This window comes from Nicotiana attenuata, chromosome 3 (genome assembly GCF_001879085.1).
Source record: "Nicotiana attenuata strain UT chromosome 3, NIATTr2, whole genome shotgun sequence".
In the NCBI taxonomy this organism is placed as follows: Eukaryota; Viridiplantae; Streptophyta; class Magnoliopsida; order Solanales; family Solanaceae; genus Nicotiana; species Nicotiana attenuata.
This window is the reverse complement of record NC_031991.1, coordinates 61,390,177-61,406,628: the sequence shown is the minus strand read 5'-3', so window position 1 is coordinate 61,406,628 and position 16,452 is coordinate 61,390,177. Positions and strand designations below refer to the sequence as shown.

Sequence of the window (16,452 nt, the reverse complement as noted above, 5' to 3'; positions counted from 1 at the left end):
TTGGTTTGAAATTGGGGTTTTTTGAAATTGTAACTTATTTTGAAGGTGTGTTATTAGATTTTACTGGGGACATTAATATGAGCTTAAATTTGAAATTTGAGGGAGTTTGGAATAGAATTGAGATGGATTTGGGTGAATTTTCAAAGCAACTTCGAAGGTTGAAGAACAGGCTCAATTCAAAAAATTGGGGCGGATCTAAATCTGGGGCGGGTAGAAATCAAGTCGGATTAGGGAGCCACGTGTCTCAATTATGTGCTGTCAGCACATTAAAAGGGACCATAGAAATTTCCGTTAGTCGTGGGGTATTTTTAGTCCGAAAGATAACGTCGAGTGTATTTTTGAACCAATAGATAGACGGAACTTTGAAGTAAATCATTTACCAAACGATAGGGGTATTTTTGGCCCTTTTTCGCTCTTATATAATTAGCTGAGAAATTTTATAGAGAATGCAATGACATAAAGCAGTAAAAATGGTGTTTGCAGAAACAATTGCAGATTATAAGAGACATTTGATAAGTGAAATTAAAAGAACAATAATGAATTGAAGAATGACATAATAAAAAATTCGAAATGAGAGATACACACTGGACAATTGTGGTTGTGGCAGTTTCAGAGTTTAATCGAGCTACGGTAGCACAACAATCTCAAACAAGAAATTAAGACCAAACTTGCTAGATCCAAACTGAACCATATAATGTCAATCCAATAAAACCGAAGCTCATAGCTCCACGCGCCGCCACCGACGCAGCAGACTTTTTGGAGGAATGCTCAGCAGAAATGGCTGACTTCGGAGGAGATGGAAGAGGATGAACAACCACCGAAACCTTCATGCCATTAAAGCACCCGCCAGTGCCACAAATGAAGTAATACCTCTGGGTCTTGTTCAGCATAATGAAGTCTTTTCCGCCGGTCCAATTCCCAAGTGCACCTTCTGTTGTGCAGTTATCATATCCCGTCTTGTTCACTAAAAACACATTGTACTGTGACTTCTGGTACCTAAATGCTGTCACCCAACAAGAAAGAAAAGTTAGAGAAGTAACAAAGACGCAAAATATGTACTATAAAGTGTATAATACGTACAGATATAGTCACCAACGTAGAAGGTTTGGTTGTTCGCCCAAAGGGTGTAATTGATGCCAGGGTTCCAGCCTTTGTTAGCTCCGACGATGTGGTCGGTGGCGTTGACGGTGGCAGCGGCGGCGAGGAGCAGGAAAAAGAGAACAGAGAGAGCCATGTTGATAAGCCTAAGTGACAGAAGCCCTGAGCTGGACGTGACTGGTTAATGGTTGGTTGAGGAAATAGCCAGCTGAGCTAGTCCTACTTTTTGACTGTACTTGTCCCAGCCACCATTATATACACATCCAAAGCAAATTAGATGACCGTTATCCATTTGTTATTTTTATGGGAATAAATAATATAGTTTCTATAAATTATGATGTATATTCTCGTATATATTTGATTTTCTTTCCAAAAGTAGTGTTTGTTTTACTCTTTTTAGGCTCTGGAGACCACCAAAACATTTGGAATCATGCATTTTAAAGTAAAATGTAAATGCCAATTGAATAATGCAAGCGCCAGAGACAAAATCACGTTCAATGAGTATGTTAGTACAACCGGTGTGGAACGAGCCACCCTTCAATCACGTTGCAAGTTGCAAGTTGCAGCGATGACATTATTACTTAACTCACCTTTGAAATTTTCTTGATGGGAATAAAGTAATACTCCCTCAGTTTCATATTAAATGAATTACTTTCTTTTTTTGTCTGTTCCAAAATAAATGACACATTTCTAAATTTGGAAATAATTCAACATTAAACTCCTCAGTTTACCTACTTTACCCTTAATGAGAAGCTTTTATAACCACACAAAAGTCATAGCCCCACAAAGCTTTACCCCTTAAGCTTTTAAGACCACAAATTTCAAAAGTCCTTCTTTTTTTCCTTAAACTCCGTGTCGAATCAAACTGACTCATTTAATTTGAAACGGAGGGAGTACTACTATACTATATTAGGCCAATTCCACCACAGCGCACTTCATCTTTCTCGATTACAGTAATACCGCAATCTGCGGTATGTGTTCGCAAAAGCAATGAGAAGTCTGTCCCCGTATCTCGATGTGCACTCTTTCTAGTTAACTCCATATCCAATAATCGGGTAGGATAACTTAGATTATATACCTATATCCAATTTAGCAACCTAAACTGATTCAACTGCATGGTATATTAGTTCAGCAAGGATTCACCTGATGCCTTTTATCTACAACAGTCTGAACTTCATTCTTTGATTATATGAAGACCGCAGACCCAAAGACATGGCTCAGTGCTGGCATCAGTTACTGAAGCAAAATCACATAGAGAATGAGCAGAAAATGTCACTTATATGATGCATGGCTTGTCATATCGGATGTTGATGAACCAATATGAAAGGCAATGCAATGACCTAGATTTTGCCAAGGTTGACAATGTAACAGATTTGGCAATGCTCAAATGTTCTTGGAACACGTTCTCAAACTAGGCTACTCGGGCAGCCATATCAACAATCTAGAGAATACTCTGGCAAATTGGACTCCGGCCAATTATCTTTAGAAGCAACCAAAACCGATGCTAACCCGGTCCCAGCATAAGAAATCTACATAACTTGCACGGTCAAAGATTTATGGTAGCTTCTAAAGGCATCCATCAGGCTCGGATGAGCTACAATCTTTCAACCATCATTTAATTACCTTCTACCTTTTTCACTTCTGATCACCCTGTGCACTGGATGCTTTGAAGGTTTCCCCTTTTTAGTATGTTTAGGATCTCTCACATCTCGTTGCCCTCTTGGACCAGTTGGTAGCTCTAAGAACTTCAGGAGACCTGGGTCATCAAGAATTCCACCGGATTTCATCTCTGAATATAACTCTCTTGCCTGGGAGAATAACCTGCTCTCCACAAGTCCTCCCACCAAAAGAGAATAATGTGCAGACTGGGGCACTACCTCATACTGCTTCATCTCTGCCCATATCTTCAATGCATTTTCAGGCTGTTTCAACTTCAAAAAACTATCAAGAATTAAGAGAAAGGTGTCCCTGTTTGGACCAACTTCAGCTCGTTTCATAGAGTTAAGAACTTCAATAGTTCCTTCTAGACTTGCACCTGCAAGAAATGCATGGTATGTTTCAATAGTTGGACTGATATTGTCTTCTTCCATCAGAGCTAATATACTTCTAGCCTCACCCAACTTAGACGATTCACATAGAGGACGTATCATCAAGTTGTATGTACTAGAATCGGGACGTAAACCTATATGTTTCACTTTATCAAGAATTTTAAGAGCTTCCTTCACACAATTCTCACAAGTCAGTACATATATCAAAGAGTTATACACCTCCAGGCTTGGAACCCAGCCCCGTTTCTGCATTTCATCATAAAGTCTAAGTGAATCGAACAAATTTCTAACCTTGGAGAAGCAGGAAATCATGTGAGTATAAGAAGTACCATTTGGTTCAATACAACACTTGGACATTTCTCGCCATATCCTTTTGGCTTCAAATACATCAACCATAATATTGCACCATCCATTAAGGATAATATTAAAACCATCAATTTCCAAGGGGAATAGCTTTTTATTAATAAACATGAATTCTTCAGCTTCTTCAATAAAGCCATGCTTACAGAGAGTATTCAAGAATGTCAGCAATATTCTCTGATCAGGAGACATACTGAACTTCTCCATTATCTGAAATGTTTGTATAGCCTTACCAGCATTATTTGCAGCAGCATATCTGTTGGAATATCATGAACGACAATGTTAAACAACATCTTAAGCAATTAATCATCTTACTCAAACTATTGCATAGCATTTTCCTCTTATCGGGAATATCACTAGTATATAAGAAGCACCTTAATTCTGAAAAACAGAGCTGACTAGACCTAGTGAAACTATGAAACAACATTTCTAGCTAGATAGAGCAATTATAAAGTAACATTTTTCGGTAAGAGTACTAATATCAACCATTTAATGCTTGAATTCAATGATTTAGTTAATAGACGCTTCTCAGCAATTATGTAGATACAACTACTACTAATAACAAGTTGGGGTCGGCTATATGAATCCTCACTGATCATGTTACTCCAATTAAACTCATCTCGAGCCAATATTATATGCAAATACAACAAAGAGGTACTATAAGCTCTCTATATTTTCCACATGTACAATCTTTGAAAGGCTAAACCATCCCTATAAAGCATAGGACCTATAGTAAAAGCGTAAACATGTTTAAAACATATTCTCAGTAATTGTGTAGATGAACTGATAAAAATATAGAAGTCATATTACTCTGGTTACTCTGAATGAAAATGAATTATTTTGAAACTTCAATCATGCGTATATGTCACAAACATGGGAAAAGGAAACTAAAAGAAAAAAGAGATTATTTCTTTACCTATCAATCATGACGAGGACCGCTTCTTGTATGTTTGTTGACATCTGAAGAAGATCTCGAATCAAAGACCAGGCAGTACTGAACTTACCATGGTTGCCCAGAATCCATATCATCAAACACCACGTGTTTTCCTCAAGGCATTTGCATTTCTCACCCCATTTGAACAGCAAATAAGCCAACTTCCACTGGTCTCTCAACTCCCAAATCACCAAAAAGACCAAGTCTTTGTTTGGTTTAACACAGCATTCATCAAGAAACAACATGGCTTCATCACCAGAACCAAAATCATTGGCCTTTTGTATAATCCCAACAAATTGACTAACATCAAGTTGAGATTTTTCACGCAATGTGTCCACATAATTATCGAAATTGATGATTTCGTAGCAAGTTGAATTGCCGGAGCTGAAGAAAGGGGGCTTGGCTGGTGTAGTATGACACGTTCTGACAAATGGTTGACGAAATGCCCCAAAGAAATGGCGCTTTAGTTCTGGTTTTGGAGCAAACAAGGAAGGAGGCTGAGGAGCTATGGAGCCAATTATATGCTTAGAAGCGAGACGGCGAGGATTATAGAGCCTTCGTGCAAGACAGAGCAACCGCATTATTTCACAGTCAAACCGGAGAAATCTCCATTTTCCTTCTGCTGTTTTAACTGTTGTGGAAACAACAAACCTCAGTTAGCTCAAGTCTACAGAAGCCATTGGATTTTACAATTGGACGCAATTATTCTAAGCCCAAAACCAATTTGATCAGGCCCATGGGTTACTGTTTGACTTTTTGAATAGAGATTTTTATAGGAATTTTTACCTCATATAGGAAAAGTTAACACCTTATTTATTTTAAATAAATATCATTTAAAAAAATTATATTCTATAGATACCTTTTAAGGTTTATAGCAAAATATTTAATTTTGATTATCTCCTAGCCCTAAGCCACTAAATACGCTAATCAGTTACACTATTTTCTTTCTCTCTCTACTTTGATACATCACATTCTCTTCCCTCATCCCATTAAAATTTCCGATCTCCTCCTCCTTCCACCGGATTTGTGCAAAGCCCATCTCCTAGATTCTTCAACACAATGACCCAATTTAAAATTTTCAAGATATTCAAACGCTTGAAGCTTTTTGAGCCATCACCAGGTGTACTTGGCTGCTTTTTCTTCACTGTTTGCTTTTTCTTGTGCCTGTTTTTGTTGGATTACAGAAAAGTAAACAAAGGGCCTCGTTTGTATCAGCAAACATCCTTGTTTGCTACGTGGATTGGGCTCAATGGATCGTCTGTTCCATATAACAAGACTAAAAAGTTGGATTTTTTGGAAAAGGGAGCAGAAAGTTGTAATCTTTTTTACGGGAATTGGGTTTGGGATGAAAGTTATCCACTGAATAAATCAAAGGATTGTAAGTTCTTGGATTAAGGCTGTAATGACCCGACCGGTCGTTTTGCCTTTTAGAACTCCGTTCCCCTAAATAAAGCCTCATGTACTTGCTTTAACTAATTTACGACTTGTGGGGGGCGATTGGTTCGGGAATTGGAAGAGTTCTGAGCAAAAATATGTCCATTTGCTTCTTTAAGATTTTCTTAAAAGACCAAGTTTGACTTCGGTCAACTTTTTGGGAAAACGTACCCGGATTTGTGATTTCACAATTTCGGAGGGTCCGTGGAAAAATATGGGACCTGGGCGTATGTCCGGAATCGAATTTCGAGGTCCCTAGCCCGAGTAATGAATTTTTATTTAAAATTGTTTAATTGAAGTTTTAAAGAATTAAAGAAACTAAGTAATCATTGATTCCCTAGGTATCGGGCTCGGATTTTAGTTCTGAAGCTTGGTACAGGTCCGTAATGTTGTTTAAGACTTGCCCGTAAAATTTGGTGCCAATCCAGGTAGTTTAAGGGCGTTTTGACCCATTAGAGGAGAATTAAGAACTTGAAGTTCAATAAATTGATTCATTTGGTTTTAGGGGGTGATTCCAAGATTTAGCGTTGTTTTGAGTGTTCCGAGGGTGCGAGTAGGTCCGCCTCGTAATTTCAGACTTGCCGGTATGTTTGGGCGGGGCTCGGGAGCCCCGAGCGTGAAACGAGCGAGGTTCGAGCAAAGTAGGAAATTTAAGAAAACAACTTTTAGTTGCTGCTTCTGTCATAACCGCATCTGCGGTTCTTGGATCGCAGAAGCGGGACCGCGGATGCGGTCAATCTATCGCAGAAGCGAAAAGGGGCCAGGCCAAGGGAAACCGCAGAAGCGGCCCAGAGACCGCAGAAGCGGTTCCGCTTATGCGACCCCTAGACCGCAGAAGCGGTCCACCCACCTTAGGCCCAAGCCGCAGAAGCGGCCCAAAAACCGTAGAAGCGGTTTCGCATATGCGGGCCTCAGACCGCAGAAGCGGTCCAGCCCCTTTTGCCCAGTTCCGCAGATGCGGCTCCCTCTTCGTAGGTGCGGGACCGCAGATGCGGTCCCCTAACCGCAGAAGCGGAAATCGCTGGGCAGTAGGCTTCATTTAATTCGCACTCAAACACCATTTTATCATTTTACACTCAACCTTGGGGCGATTTGGGGACTCTTGAGAGAAGGTTTCAACTTAGCATTTCAAGGTAAGTTATTTCCACTCATTATTAGTTTAAATACATGTATATTAGGTAAATTAAACAATAAAAATTAGATAAAATCAAAGGGTTAGAGCTAGACCTAGGGTTTTAATAAAACTTAGATTTAAGCATGAAATTTGTTAAGAAATGGGCTAGAAATCATATATTATTGATCCTTAGGTTGTAGAGAATAATTTCCTTCGAAAAATCTCGGTATCCGGGCACGTGGGCCCGGGGTCGGAATTTAGGAAACTTGTGGAAATGGTTGGAAAATTACTTAAATAGTTAGAATTCGGCCTTGTAAGCCTTTATTGACTAGTTCTTACTTATTTTAACTAGTTTGTGATCGTTCGGCTCCAATTTGAGAGTTTGGGCTTGTTCTTGATATCGGAAGTGCGCTTCGGAGCAAGGTGAGTCTCCTTTCTAACCTTGTAAGAGGGAATTGTCCCCATAGGTATAATAATTGAATTAATTGTCATTATATTCGGGGGCTACGTACACACTAGGTGATGAGAGTACGTACGTAGTGTCTATTATGTTAAGTCCGGATAGTCTAGGATCCATAAGCATGCTCTACGTGACATTCTAGTACGTGTTGATTAATTCGGATTTATATGAACTATTTTGAGTAAGAAGAACGAGACTAGAGAATGACCCTTATCCTGTTTGGTCCTTTAAAGGAGAATACTTGGTATTTCTGAGTATGGCTACTCCTCGTATACATGTTAGTTGTTAATGTTTCTTGTTAATGAGCTTATTTTCTATTTGACCGCGTCGCATGGGTGATTCGCGAGCGGGGTAATAGATGCATCTATGGTTAGAGCCGTTCGACCCTCGGCAGTGCACAGTTTATTTTATGTTGGATCGGATCGTACGTTCCACGGTGATTATTTGCATATGCTTTGCTTAGAAATCCTTCAAGGGCTGAGATACATATTTGCTTAGACAATAGACAAGCATTCTTGTTAGTGTTTGGGAAGGAACTGTTACTCCATGATTATTAAATGTAAATAGCTTGAGATATCCATGCTTATTATAAACTCTTCGCACATTAATTGACCCTAGTAAGTATCAAGTCGACCTCTCGTCTCTACTTCTTCGAGATTAGATGGGATACTTACTGGGTACATATTGTTTATGTACTCATACTACACTTCTGTACTTAAATGTATAGGATCTGAGGCAGGTGGATCTGGTTATCATTCCGGTGCGTATCCGTGAGCGGACTTGGGACTTCTATAGTGAGCTGCTTTCCCTCCATGTCGACCCGGAGCCGAAGAAGTCTTTCTTTGTATATCTATTTTCTGTCTCTTTGGACTCAGATAGTAGGATAGTATGATATTCTTTTGTATGTATATTCTACTAGTTGCCCATAGCTTATGACACCAGGCTCTGGCACACACTTTGGTAGACGATTATTTTGGGGTTGTGTAATTATATTACTACAATATTTCGCTCTTCTGTTTTAAATTCCAAGTTAAGTTTTTGTTCCACTTCTTTCTAATTAACAAGCAACATAAGAATTTTAGTAATGTTTCCGCAATGGCTTGCCTGACAAGGGTGTCAGGCGCCCTCATGACCTATTGTGGAAATGGATCGTGACAACATGGTATCAGAGCACTAGGTTCACGTAGGTCTCACGAGTTATTGGCAAACCTGATAAAGTCTTGTTGATCGGTACGGAGACGTCTGTATTTATCTTTGAGCGGCTATAAGGTATTAGGAAAGACTACTCTTTATTCATTTCCTATTGTGCAGTGCTTAGAGCACTAAATTTCCCTCTTCTATTCTCTCACAGATGGTGAGAACTTGTACCGCTGACGTTCCGTTCCCGGGAGGAGCTGCTCCCCCCGTTGCTAGAGGCTGAGGTAGAGGCCGGGGGAGGGCACCGGCCCGTGGTAGGGGACAAGGGCGACCCAGAGCCGTTCCAGTTGCACCATCAGAAGATCCTGTGGAGGATCCTATTATGGAGGAGCAGGACGAGGTGCCCGCAGCTGAGCCTACCCCGGCGGATTTCATGACAGCGCCGGGATTTCAGGAGGTCATGGGCCGCATGCTATGGTTCATGGACACTATGACTCAGGCTCGTTTATTTCCAGCAGACCCAGCTACTTCACAGGCAGGGGGGAGCCCAGACCCCTACTGCTCAGGCTCCAGGTCACGCAGTTGCAGTGTATCAGACTCCGGGTGTACTACCCGCAGATGGGGCTCATCCAGTTGCTGCAGTGGCACCCCAGCCCAGGCCAGCTGTGGATGGTGATCCACAGAAGTTATTGGACAGATGGACCAGGCTTCACCCTCCAGTCTTCGGGGGTGAGCGTCATGTGGATGCTCAGGACTTCATAGACAGGTGCAGGGACAGGCTGCACAACATGAGGATATTGGAGTCGCATGGAGTTGACTTCACTACTTTTCAGCTTGAGGGCAGGGCACGTAGATGGTGGCAGTCCTATGCACTTGGCAGGCCAGCAGGTTCTCCTCCCCTCACTTGGGGTCAGTTCACTCAGTTATTCCTGGATCGATACATTCCGCCCTCTGATAGGGAAGAGCTGCGGTATTAGTTTGAGCACCTAGAGCAGGGTCAGATGTCATTGACCGATTATGAGGCGAGGTTCTCTGAGTTGTCTCGCCATGCACTTATGATACTTCCCACAGAGGCAGAGAAAGTGCGGAGGTTTGTTGCGGGATTACATCCCACCATCCGGTCGGGTATGGCTCGAGAGGTAGAGATGGGTACAGGGTACCAGCTAGTGGTTGAGATTGCACGCAGGATTGAGGGTTATCGTATGAGGGGTAGAGAGCAGATGCAGCAGGATAAGAGGGCTAGATTTTCAGGAGAGTTGAGAGGTGCCCCAGCTAGGGGTAGAGGCCACTTCGGGAGGGGTCAGCCCAGTAGGCCCTCACACTCAGCACCACCACCCCCTCCCCGAGGTGCCCCAGCAAGGCCTTATTTCAGTGCGATGCCAGAGGGTTCTCACCGCCAACCAGCTACTCAGGGTTCCTCCGGCGGGTATTCTGGGTATCAGGATTCCTCTAGTGCTCCTTTCAGCGCCATGCCAGAGAGTTCCTATCGTGCACCAGCTATCTAGGGTTCTTCCAGTGGGTATTCGGGTCAGCAGACTCAGACTTCAGGGCAGCAGGCTATGGTGCCTAGAGCGTGCTACGAGTGTGGAGATCCGGATCACCTGAAGAGGACTTGCCCCAGACTTCGGGGTAAGGCAGTACAGCAGGGTCAGCAGCCCCAGACTCCGGCACCAGCTGCCCAGCCACCTAGAGGTGGAGGGCAGACGGGTAGAGGCCGTCCTAGAGGTGGAGGCCAGACAGGGAGAGGTCAGCCAGCTACTCCCCAGTCAGGTGGAGGCCAGACAGCCGGCGCTCCAGCTAGATTCTATGCTCTTCCGGCCAGGCCAGATGCATTGGCCTCAGATGCCGTCATCATAGGTATTATTTCCGTCAGTGGTAGAGATGCTTCGGTATTGTTTGATCCAGGGTCTACCTACTAATATGTGTCACCTCTGTTTGCTCATTTCCTGGTTATTTCTCCAGAGCCTTTGGGCACTCCTGTTCATGTGTCCACTCCTGTGGGTGACTCTATGGTTGTGGATCGGATCTACCGGTCTTGTGTGGTCACTTTCTGTGGTTTCGAGACTAGAGCTGATCTTCTGTTGCTCGATATGATTGATTTTGAGGTCATCCTGGGCATGGATTGGTTATCTCCATATCACGCCGTCCTTGATTGCCATGCCAAGACTGTTTCACTAGTGATGCCAGGATCGCCGAGATTGGAGTGGAAGGGTTCCACAGTTGATATGCCTAGCAGGGTTATTTCTTTCTTGAAGGCTCGACACATGGTCGAGAAGGGGCGTTTGGCCTATCTAGCTTATGTTCGAGACGTCACAGCAGAGTCTCCGACGATTGATTCAGTGCCAGTAGTCCGAGAGTTCGCCGATGTTTTTCCTTCTGATCTTCCTGGCATGCCTCCGGATCGCGATATTGATTTCTGTATTGATTTGGCTCCAGGCACTCAGCCTATATCTATTCCACCATACTGTATGGATCCTAAGGAGTTGAAGGAGCTGAAGGAGCAGTTAGAGGAGTTGTTAGCAAAGGGGTTTGTCAGGCCCAGTGTATCACCTTGGGGCGCACCAGTGCTATTTGTGAAGAAGAAGGATGGGACCATGCGGATGTGCATTGATTACCGCCAGTTGAACAAGGTCACCATCAAGAACAAGTACCCGTTGCCTCGTATTGATGATTTGTTCGACCAGTTGCAGGGAGCTAGAGTGTTCTCTAAGATTGACCTGAGGTCAGGGTATCATCAGCTGAAGATTCGGGACTGTTCCGAAGACTGCATTCAGGACTAGATATGGCCACTATGAGTTTCTGGTGATGTCCTTCGGCTTGACTAATGCCCCAGCAGCATTTATGGATCTGATGAACCGGGTATTCAGGCCTTATATTGATTCCTTTGTTATCGTCATCATTGACGACATCTTGATATACTCATGTAGCCTGGGGAAGCACGAGCAGCATTTGAGGGTAGTGCTTCAGACCTTGCGAGAACAGAAGCTATATGCTAAGTTCTCCAAGTGTGAGTTTTGGCTTGAGTCAGTGGCATTCTTGGGGCATGTTGTGTCAGGATAGGGTATTAAGGTGGATCCCTAGAAGATTGAGGCAGTTCAGAGTTGGTCGCGTCCCACTTCAATGACCGAGATCAGGAGTTTCCTGGGGTTAGCAGGCTATTACCGGCGATTTGTGCAGGGCTTTTCATCTATTGCATCCCCCCTGACTAGGTTGACCCAGAAGGGTGCCCCATTCCATTGGTCCGATGGTTGTGAGGAGAGCTTTTAGAAGCTCAAGACAGCTCTGACTACGGCACCAGTTCTTGTGTTGCCTTCCGGTGCAGGGATGTATACGGTATATTGTGACGCTTCACGCGTTGGTTTGGGATGTGTGTTGATGCAGGAGGGGCGAGTTATTGCATATGCTTCGCGTCAGTTGAAGATTCATGAGAAGAATTACCCTGTGCACGATCTGGAGTTGGCAACGATTGTTCATGCTCTTAAGATATGGAGGCACTATTTGTATGGGGTGCCTTGTGAGGTTTACACCGATCACCACAGCTTACAACATTTGTTCAAGCAGAGGGATCTCAATTTGAGACAATGCAGGTGGCTTGAGTTGCTAAAGGATTAGGACATTACCATTCTTTATCATCCGGGCAAGGCGAATGTGGTCGCGGATGCCTTGAGCAGAAAGGCGGAGAGTATGGGTAGCTTGGCATTCATTCCAGCAGAGGAGAGGCCCCTAGCTCTGGACATCCAGTCCTTAGCTAACAGGCTTGTGAGGTTGGACATTTCAGAGTCCAGCCGAGTTCTAGCATGTGTGGTTGCTCAGTCGTCGTTATTGGGGGAGATTAGGGCCCGACAGTTCGATGATCCACATTTGGCGGTTCTCAGAGAGACGGTACTTCAGGGAGGTGCCAAGGAGGTTTCTATTGGCGAGGATGGCGTTCTGCGACTCCAGGGTCGTCTATGTGTTCCTAATGTTGATGGTCTGAGGAAGAGGATCCTGGAGGAGGCACACAGTTCGCGGTATTCTATCCACCCGGGAGTTACGAAGATGTATCGTGATTTGAGGCAGCATTACTGGTGGCGGGGGATGAAGAAAGACATAGTGAAGTATGTGACCAAGTGTTTGAATTGTCAGCAGATCAAGTATGAACATCAGAGGCCAGGTGGCCTACTTCAGCAGATGCCCATACTATAATGGAAGTGGGAACGCATCACTATGGACTTCGTAGTCGGGCTACCGCGGACTTTACGGAAGGTTGATTCAGTATGGGTCATTGTGGATAGGTTGAACAAGTCGGCCCATTTCATTCCAGTCGCGACTACCTATACAGCGGAGAGGTATGCTCAGATTTATATTCGGGAGATAGTCCGATTGCATGGTGTGCCGGTGTCCATCATATCAGACAGAGGCCCTTAGTTCACTTCCCATTTCTGGAGAGCCGTACAGAGTGAGTTGGGGACTCGTGTAGAGCTTAGCACAACATTCCATCCTCAGACCGACGGACAGTCGGAGCGGACAGTGCAGATCTTGGAGGATATGCTTAGAGCATGCGTGATTGATTTTGGAGGGTAGTGGGATCAGTTATTGCCCTTAGCGGAGTTTGCGTACAATAACAGCTATCAGTCCAGCATAGAGATGGCCCCGTATGAGGCTTTATATGGTCGACGTTGTCGTTCTCCTATCGGGTGGTTTGAGCCTGGTGAGGCCATGATACTTGGCACAGATTTGGTACAGGATGCCTTGGATAAGGTAAAGTTGATTCAGGAGAGGCTTCGCACAGCTCAGTCCAGACAAAAGAGCTACGCAGATCAGAAGGCGCGGGATGCATCATTCATGGTTGGCGAGAAGGTTCTCCTGAAAGTCTCGCCCATGAGGGGCATTATGAGGTTCGAGAAGAAGGGCAAGTTGAGCCCAAGGTTTATTGGCCCCTTTGAGGTGTTGAGACGAGTTGGGGAGGTTGCCTATGAGCTTGCTTTACCCCCTAGTTTACCGGGAGTTCACCCAGTTTTTCATGTTTCGATGCTTCGGAAGTATCATGCCGACCTATCCCGCGTGTTGGACTTCATCACTATTCAGTTAAATGAGAGTTTGAGCTATGAGGAGGAGCCAGTTGCCATTATTGACAGACAGGATTGCCAGTTGAGGTCCAAGGGGATTTCTGCAGTAAAAGTCCAGTGGAGGGGCCAACCGGTCGAGGAGGCGACCTGGGAGTCCGAGGAGGACATGCGGAGCAGATATCCCCACTTATTCAGCAGTCCAGGTACTTTCTATATTCGTTCGAGGACGAACGTTTGTTTAAGAGGTGGAGAATGTAAGGATCCGACCGGTCATTTTGCCTTTTAGAACCCCGTTCCCCTAAATAAAGCCTCTTGTACTTGCTTTAACTAATTTACGACTTGCGGGGGGCGATTGGTTCGGGAATTGGAAGAGTTCTGAGCAAAAATATGTCCATTTGCTTCTTTAAGATTTTCTTAAAAGACCAAGTTTGACTTCGGTCAACATTTTGGGAAAACGGACCTGGATTCGTGATTTGACAATTTCGGAGGGTCCGTAGAAAAATATGGGACCTGGGCGTATGTCCGGAATCGAATTCCGAGGTCCCTAGACAGAGTAATGAATTTTTATTTAAAATTGTTTAATTGAAGTTTTAAAGAATTAAAGAAAGTAAGTAATCATTGATTCCCTAGGTATCGGGCTTGGATTTTGGTTTCGAAGCTTGGTACAGGTCCGTAATGTTGTTTATGACTTGCCCGTAAAATTTGGTGCCAATCCGGGTAGTTTAAGGGCATTTTGACCCGTTAGAGGAGAACTAAGAACTTGAAGTTCAATAGTTTGATTCATTTGGTTTTAGGGGTGATTCCTAGATTTAGCGTTGTTTTGAGTGTTCCGAGGGTGCGAGTAGGTCCGCCTCGTGATTTCAGACTTGTCGGTATGTTCGGGCGGGGCTCGGGATCCCCGAGCGTCAAACGAGCGAGGTTCGAGCAAAGTAGGAAATTTAAGAAAACAACTTTCAGTTGCTGCTTCTGTCATAACCGCATCTGCGGTTCTTGGACCGCAGAAGCGGGACCGCAGATGCGGTCAATCTATCGCAGAAGCGGAAAGGGGCCAGGCCAAGGGAAACTGCAGAAGCGGCCCAGAGACCGTCGAAGCGGTTCCGCTTATGCGACCCCTAGACCGCAGAAGCGGTCCACCCACCTTAGGCCCAAGCCGCAGAAGCGGCCCAAAAACCGCAGAAGCGGTTCCGCATATGCGGGCCTCAGACCGTAGAAGCGGTCCAGCCCCTTTTGCCCAGTTCCGCAGATGCGGCTCCCTCTTCGCAGGTGCGGGACCGCAGATGCGGTCCCCTAACCGCAGAAGCGGAAATCGCTGGGCAGTAGGCTTCATTTAATTCGCACTCAAACACCATTTTATCATTTTACACTCAACCTTGGGGCGATTTCGGGACTCTTGAGAGAAGGTTTCAACTTAGCATTTCAAGGTAAAATATTTCCACTCATTATTAGTTTAAATACATGTATATTAGGTAGATTAAACACTAAAAATTAGATAAAATCAAAGGGTTAGAGCTAGACCTAGGGTTTTAATAAAACTAAGATTTAAGCATGAATTTGTTAAGAAATGGGCTAGAAATCATATATTATTGATCCTTAGGTTGTAGAGAACAATTTCTTTCGAAAAATCTCGGAATCCGGGTACGTGGGCCCGGGGTCGGAATTTAGGAAACTTGTGGAAAGGGTTGGGAAATTACTAAAATAGTTAGAATTCGGCCTTGTAAGCCATTATTGACTAGTTCTTACTTATTTTAACTAGTTTGTGATCGTTCGGCTCCAAATTGAGAGTTTGGGCTTGTTCTTGATATCGGAAGCGCGCTTCGGAGCGAGGTGAGTCTCCTTTCTAACATTGTAAGAAGGAATTGTCCCCATAGGTATAATAATTGAATTAATTGTCATTATATTCGGGGGCTATGTACGCAGTAGGTGACGAGAGTCCGTACGTAGTGGCTATTATGTTAAGTCCGGGTAGTCTAGCACCCATAAGCATGCTCTACGTGACATTCTAGTACGTGTTGATTAATTCGGATTTATATGAACTATTTTGAGTAAGAAGAAGGAGACTAGAGAATGACCCTTATCCTGTTTGGTCCTTTAAAGAAGAATACTTGGTATTTCTGAGTATGGCTAATCCTCGTATACATGTTAGTTGTTAATGTTTCTTGTTAATGAGCTTATTTTCTATTTGACCGCGTCGCATGGGTGATTCGCGAGCGGGGTAATAGATGCATCTATGGTTCGAGCCGTTCGACCCTCGGCAGTGCACAATTTACTTTATGTTGGATCGGGCCGTACGTTCCACGGTGATTATTTGCATATGCTTTGCTTAGAAATCCTTCAAGGGCTGAGATACATATTTGCTTAGACTATAGACAAGCATTCTTGTTAGTGTTAGGGAAAGAATTGTTACTCCACGATTATTAAATGTAAATAGCTTGAGATATCCATGCTTATTATAAACTCTTCGCATATTAATTGACCCTAGTAAGTATCAAGTCGACCTCTCGTCTCTACTTCTTCGAGATTAGATGGGATACTTACTGGGTACATATTGTTTATGTACTCATACTACACTTCTGTACTTAAATGTACAGGATCTGAGGCAGGTGGATCTGGTTATCATTCCGGTGCGTATCCGTGAGCAGACTTGGGACTTCTACGGTGAGCTGCTTTCCCTCCGATGTCGACCGCAGTCGAGAGTTTCTTTGGATTTCTATTTTCTGTCTCTTTGGACTCAGACAGTAGGATAGTATGATATTCTTTTGGATGTATAGTTCTACTAGTTGCCCTATAGCCTGTGACTCCAGGTTCTGGTCACACACTTT

The 16,452-nt window shown here is 43.9% G+C and overlaps 2 protein-coding genes and 1 pseudogene across 2 annotated transcripts; 1 reads left to right on the top strand and 2 right to left on the bottom strand.

The window, feature by feature from the left end:
• LOC109223895 (lamin-like protein) lies at positions 490-1,518 on the bottom strand. The gene is made up of 2 exons (XM_019388369.1): positions 1,081-1,518; positions 490-1,003 (listed from the first exon to the last, which is right to left on the bottom strand). The coding sequence occupies exons 1-2, from the start codon at positions 1,232-1,234 to the stop codon at positions 672-674; spliced, it is 486 nt and encodes a 161-aa protein (XP_019243914.1). The 5' UTR covers positions 1,235-1,518; the 3' UTR covers positions 490-671.
• On the bottom strand, positions 2,351-5,092 carry LOC109223894 (pentatricopeptide repeat-containing protein At1g80880, mitochondrial). Its single transcript, XM_019388368.1, has 2 exons — positions 4,423-5,092; positions 2,351-3,762 (listed from the first exon to the last, which is right to left on the bottom strand). Exons 1-2 carry the CDS (start codon positions 5,019-5,021, stop codon positions 2,718-2,720), a joined length of 1,644 nt encoding a protein of 547 aa, XP_019243913.1. The 5' UTR covers positions 5,022-5,092; the 3' UTR covers positions 2,351-2,717.
• LOC109224426 lies at positions 11,180-16,377 on the top strand (annotated as a pseudogene).

What these genes read in the sequence shown, in the direction of transcription:
- LOC109223894 (XM_019388368.1), bottom strand. Translation starts at nt 5,021, where the DNA reads ATGCGGTTGCTCTGTCTTGCACGAAGGCTCTATAATCCTCGCCGTCTC. An exon ending in GTCCTCGTCATGATTGATAG is followed by an intron (nt 3,763 to 4,422) that starts GTAAAGAAATAA and finishes ATATTCCAACAG; the next exon opens with ATATGCTGCTGCAAATAATG.
- LOC109223895 (XM_019388369.1), bottom strand. Translation starts at nt 1,234, where the DNA reads ATGGCTCTCTCTGTTCTCTTTTTCCTGCTCCTCGCCGCCGCTGCCACC. An exon ending in CTACGTTGGTGACTATATCT is followed by an intron (nt 1,004 to 1,080) that starts GTACGTATTATA and finishes GTTGGGTGACAG; the next exon opens with CATTTAGGTACCAGAAGTCA.